Here is a 6096-nt window from a genome sequence, read left to right as displayed (position 1 = left end):
GTTTAGTAACTTATGTCTTATCCGCCCTGGCCCCTGTGTGTCGCCCCTGCAGTCAAACCCAAACAAAACATGCACACTGAACTAAAAACTCTTAAGTTGGCCACTGTTGGTCTCTAGCCACCTGCCACCATTCGTCTCCACCCACAGCAGCACGCTCTCCGCCTCACCATTCCTATCCTGATTCCTTTCAATCACATGAATTTATTGGCAATTACATTGCTTTTCATTGATAATTCCATGTGAAATTGGTTGTGAAACCTAGGGTTTAGATTTGTGCCTTTTTAATTGGTTGCTGAATTCTTCCATGTTTGTTTTATATTAAAAACTTGTGCTTTTTTGTTGGCACAATAAAGAAGAAAAATTAAATGAACATGTTGATAAAGGCAATAGTACTTTTCACAAAAGAGCCATCGAAAAAGAGGAAGACTTACTTAAAGAAGCTCAATCTATACTTGCGTGTAATGAAAAAAAATCTGAGAAAGAAAGAAAAGAATATAGAACGCGATTAAGTGCTTCAGTTATGATTGCTCAAGGATTGTTAAATGGTGGGTTACCTTTTCGGAGTCATGACGAGTCTGAAGAATCCATATATAGAGGACATTTCATAGAGTTTTTGAAATTGTTCGGACAAATAAATGAAGCAATTGGTAAGGTCATATTAAGTAATGCTCCCGGTAATAACCAAATGACAGCTCCATCAATTCAAAAAGATATTTGTAATTGTTTTGCAGAAGAAATGTTAAAGAAGATATTTGAAGAACTTGGTGATGATGTCTTTCTATATTAGTTGATGAATCCAGAGATATTTCTAAAAAGGAACAAATGGCTGTGGTTTTGAGGTATATTGATAAATTAGGATTTGTGAAGGAGCGTTTTATTGGTCTTGTTCATGTTAAGGAAACAACCGCTTTATCTCTTAAATCTACAACTGATGAAGTGTTTGCTCGCTATAATTTGAGTTTGGGTAGGGTTAGATGTCACACCCTGTCTTTTGCGGAAGCGTATGATGTGTGACTGGTTTAATATCATTGCATTCAATCGTAATAAATAACTACATGATCAAAACGATGTTCATCCATTCATAAAATTTATGTATTACAAACATTTTTTATTCAAGTTTTTAAAACACAACCTCCGACTAGGTCACAAACCAACAAAAGTGGATGACATCTAAACTTCTAGTTACGACACCTGCGTCCAAGATCCATCCTATTACCTGAAATACATGTAATTTTGGAAAACATCAACAAAAAGTTGAGCGAGTTCATGCGTCTTGTTTGTGTAATGTAATTCTTGTAAATCTCTGAGAGACTCCTTTGTAAACAGGTATGAAAAACGTGTATGAACATGAATGTTTTACAATGATTTTAAGACACAGGGAGCACTCGTAATGGCTCCTTTAAGGCATGTGAGGACATAGGGAGTACTTGTTATGACTCCTTGAGGACATGGGGAGTACGTGTTATGACTCCTTGAGGACATGGGGAGTACTTGTTATGACTCCTTGAGGACATGGGGAGTACTTGTTATGACTCCTTGACTGTGTCGATTACCCTCGACTGTGTCGATTAACCTCGACTGGGACTCCGAAGCACTACTAGGTACTAGTTGTGACCATGAGTGGGGTTCGGCCGTACCCGTTAGATCTAACCCTCGTCCCTAATTAATGAATGTTTTTAATGGCTTGGTACTAGTTTTCACCAAGACTTTATGGCATTTTTAGCATTTCTTGGTACTAGTTTTCACCAAGAATTTATGGCATCTTTAACACTGCTTGGTACTAGTCTTCACCAAGAGTTTATGGCATTTTTAGTATTAAGTCTATGCTCACATAATCTAGTATTTCATAGGCATTTCATACCGTTCAAGTATTTGTACATGTATTTCACCCCCGAGAGTTACAAAACCAAAAACAGTTAAAGAAAAGGGGGAGCATGAACTCACTGTTTTGCGTCTTCAGTACTCGTAACTCGAATCTCGTCAGCAAATACGACTACTACTAGCTCAAGGCTAGGGATGATCACAAGATGAAGATAAGGTGGTTAATAGCACTAGAGAGAGGTCCTTCAAGTTCCAACGCCTCCAAGCTTCCTAACTTAGCTCCTAGCACCTTAGAATCACCATGGAATGGATGGATTGAAGCTTGAAAACGGAGGGTATGTGTGAGGGGTTTGGGCCGTAGCTTTTGGGATGAAGGAAGAAGGTGTTTTTGTCGAAGGAGATGAATGGCAAGTAGGTTATATTCTTTAGATTTATAAAAGAAATTAAGTGGTATAAGGTATCTTGTGGTGGCATATTCCTAGACAAGAATCTTATAAAATATAGTAAATAAATATTGTGTGGGGCCCATGTCCCTTAACCGGCCATCAAGAATGGGGGGGGGGGTAAAGTGTAACTTTTAATGGTTAGTTACTTGATTTAGTTGGAAAGTAATGGTGCTAGTTAGGTATTTTATGTATTTAATGTTTATTAGATGTAATATGATGTTCGGTGCTCATAACTAGATTTGTAACACTAAAACAATGCTTCTAGTAAGAATTTGATGTTTCGGGTAGTGTCCGGTTATTCGGTTCGATACTGTTCGTTAAAGTGCTAAATTGCGCAGTTTAGTGTGCTTTATGTTGTATTTTATGATAGTTTCGATTTACGACACTTAGGAAAGTATTTTGGACCATTAAACCATTTTTCTGCATTATAATTAGATGTTTAAATGCTGAAAATAGCTGAATTTTGGTTATTTTCTGCAGAATTCTGCACTTTTAGTGTGTTTTAGGCACTTTCCGGCACTTTATCTATCACCTAGAAAAACAGTTTTGTGGTCCTTACTTCCCTACACACTATACTAGTGTATCACTTGGTCTCTGGCTCATACTGGGCCTCAAAATGTTGTCTGTCTATGTACTGAACATCGTCCGTATTTTTTTTTGTTTGTCTAATAATGGTGCCAATTCTGTTCTGTGCATTATTAGCACTATATCGTGTTGCATGTAGCAACGAATATGAAATGCCATTGTATGTATATAACAGTAATCAAAAATTCATTTGTCTTGTAAACTAGATCATGCACAATTATTTAAGTATATATTATTGTTCAACTAGTGTACGGAATGTACGGAAAAGTGACGGTTGTCACATTAGAGGCCAAGGATATGACGGCGCAAGAAATATGTCCGCTGAATTTAATGGTTTGAAAACCTTGATTTTGAAAGAAAATTCTTCGGCATATTTTGTTCATTGCTTTGCTCACCAACTTCAACTTGTTGTTGCCTTTGCAAATAAACATTTTGAAACTTGTAAGTTTTTTGAAGAAATATCAGATTTGACCAATGTTGTTGGTGCATCTTGCAAACGAACATATTTGCTAAGAGAAAGTCAAAGAGAGAGGTTGCAAGAGCCGAGGAATCAAGAAATGTCAATTGCAAGAGCCGAAGATACACGTTGGAGTTCTCACGACAAAACACTTCTTCGTTTGCTTACTTTATATCCTTGTGTTCTTGACGTGCTTGACTATCTAGAAACTTCGGCATGTGATGATATTCACAAAGCACAGGCATATTCAGTTATATGTGAAAAGTTATAAGTTTGTATTTTGTTTACATTTGATGAAAAATATTTTGGGAGTTACTAACTTATTGTGTGTCGCTCTTCAAAAAAAGAATAAAGATATTATAAATGCGGCTTAACTAATTAGATCAACCAAAGAAGAATTACAAAGGTATCGACTTCAAGGCTTTGACTCACTTTTGAAAGATGTCACATGCTTTTGTGACAAGTATGATATTGAGATGATTAACATGGAAGATGAGTATGTTGACCCGAAAAAATAGAAGAAAGAAGACCAACATCACCAATCGTCACCATTTTGTGGTTAATAATTTCAACACGGTTCTCGATATGCAAATTCAAGAGCTTGGAAAACGTTTTAACGAGGTAACCACGAACTTGCTTACATGTATGAGTTCCTTGAGCCCATGTCATAATTTTAGTTCCTTTAATAAATTAAATTTATTAAAGTTGGCCGAGATGTATCTGCGTGATTATACTTTTGATGAAAAAGACGATCTTATTGATGAACTCAGCCACTACATTCGTAATGTGAAAAAAGATAGTCGGTTTAACAACTTGAATGGGATAAGTGATCTTGCCAAAAAGATGGTGGAAACAAGAAAACACATTGATTATCAATTGGTTTATCGATTAATGAAGTTGTCAATGGTTTTACCTGGTTGCAACGACAAGCGTTGAAAGAAGTTTTTCTTCAATGAACCATATGTAAAGACGGAATTCGTAATAGGATGCGTGATGGATACATGAACAATTCTTGCATTTGCTATGTTGAAAGAGAGTTTTTACAACAAATTTCTATCGAGAATGTAATGCAACGGTTTCAAAAGATGAAACCTCTTAGGGAACAACTTTAGGTATGCTTTTTATTTCATTCGTAAAGATTATCTTATTCATGTTTCGTGTTTTTAAATTTATCATGACGATATTTTTTTTTCATTATTGTCTCATATTTTTGTTACATTATGAACTTTACCCGACCTGAATTGTCGAACCGTTCCGTATTTTTTTATGTTCTGACATATGATATTGGAACACTTAAAAAAGTAAACCCCTTGTAAAAAATGTCTGGATCCACCACTGATATTAACCTATAATAATCATTTCTTTTACTTATATTATAACATTTAACTTATTATATTATATTATATATAAGTATAATTTACAACATATTTTGGCTTTACCCACTTGTAACTTTGGCTTTAGGCCTTTATTGTGCATGAGTTAGTTGTATGTTGTGCTTATTTCATTGTAAGGTTGGGGCCCTTTGAATTTTTGGTTTTTAATGTGATCTCTATTTTTGTGATCAATTTTTTACTTTTCCAATAATTAACGACAAACTGTTATTATTATTTTACTTTTTCAAAAACTAACGACTGAGTTTTGTTTTGATCGCCGAACTTGGGACTATTTGGCTTTGGTTGCTAAATTTACAATTGTTTTTGTCATTGCACATTCCAGATACATTTGCCCAGTTTAATAGTGACAATAGTCATGTTAACCCTGTTGATTCAATATATAACATAGTTTGTACATTGGAGAAGACATGGGAACGCGGATCAAGCCTGGTTACGTGGTGATGACACTTTACTTAGGTGAATGTGGCAAATGCTTGAACTGCAAATCTGGAAAGATAACATTTGTCAAGTTCGCCCTATTAATGTGTATGGTCTCATGCCCGACGACTTCAAGAATGTCTATGCAGTAACCGGAGAAACCGGTAAGCGGAGAAACCGCCTACCGCCTCTTTAGTTGAGCCACATGGTCCAAGTATATAGTCATATCCGTCAACTTCATGATTAAGGTTGACCCGAGAATGCCTCTTACACATGTTAGTTTCCCTACTTGTGGCTTCATAACTAGCCTTGGTGCACCATGGAAGGAAGCCGCGGTCTCTTTAAGAGTTCGGTTGCGGTTTTTGGCCTTGGTGTTGGTGGTCTTGGGATACGTACTTTGATATGTAAACAATCAACAACCGTATATATATTTCGATACTCTAAGTTTGTTTCGTAATCTATGTTTGTTTGTATAAAAAGTTGACCAGAATTTGACAACACATCTTAAAGCCCTCACCGCATCGCGACGGGTCACGCATCTAGTTGACTCATATTAATTAAGATCAATCTGATATATAGTTGATCTTAACAATCAAATGGATAGAAATGAAAACGGCGGTATATATTGTCAAACGATCGAGTTAAACAGTTTATTCAGAAAAAAACCAATATTGTTTTTTAGTAACTTAGTAAAAAAAAAAAGTTTCATAATCATAGTTAATATATTAATTATTGTAAAACTTCTATTTTTTTTTTAAAGGTGAGAGTCTACTTTGGTTGTGAGAGCAACTCTCACACCTCCCAAATCGGGGGGCCCTAGCCAAGTCTGTCCAGACTACGTTGTCTTAATCGGGCCCGCACTGGTTATCAGAAAGATGATTTTAGAGGATAAGGTATCTGACCATGACCTACCCTACGATTGAAGAATAACATAGTTTTACTAAAATAATATTACATTTTATATAGAGATAGTAGC

General features: G+C 35.8%; 1 protein-coding gene across 1 annotated transcript; it reads left to right on the top strand.

Annotated features, from left to right (window-relative positions):
• The first annotated feature begins 520 nt into the window (after window positions 1-520).
• On the top strand, window positions 521-4245 carry LOC110907486. Its single transcript, XM_022152464.1, has 4 exons — window positions 521-674; window positions 788-969; window positions 3802-3930; window positions 4015-4245. The coding sequence occupies exons 1-4, from the start codon at window positions 521-523 to the stop codon at window positions 4243-4245; spliced, it is 696 nt and encodes a 231-aa protein (XP_022008156.1).
• The last annotated feature ends 1851 nt before the right edge of the window (window positions 4246-6096 follow it).

The sequence above is a fragment of the Helianthus annuus genome, chromosome 14 (genome assembly GCF_002127325.2).
Source record: "Helianthus annuus cultivar XRQ/B chromosome 14, HanXRQr2.0-SUNRISE, whole genome shotgun sequence".
Lineage (NCBI taxonomy): Eukaryota > Viridiplantae > Streptophyta > Magnoliopsida > Asterales > Asteraceae > Helianthus > Helianthus annuus.
Note: the sequence above shows the minus strand (reverse complement) of the source record. Positions and strands in the feature narration are given on the sequence as shown.

Excerpts from the sequence above, each read along its gene's own strand:
- LOC110907486 (XM_022152464.1), top strand. The coding sequence starts at position 521 with ATGATTGCTCAAGGATTGTTAAATGGTGGGTTACCTTTTCGGAGTCAT. Across the intron at positions 675-787 it reads CATATTAAGTAATGCTCCCG|TTGATGAATCCAGAGATATT; the intron begins GTAATAACCAAA and ends TTTCTATATTAG. Across the intron at positions 3,931-4,014 it reads TTGGAAAACGTTTTAACGAG|TTGGCCGAGATGTATCTGCG; the intron begins GTAACCACGAAC and ends AATTTATTAAAG.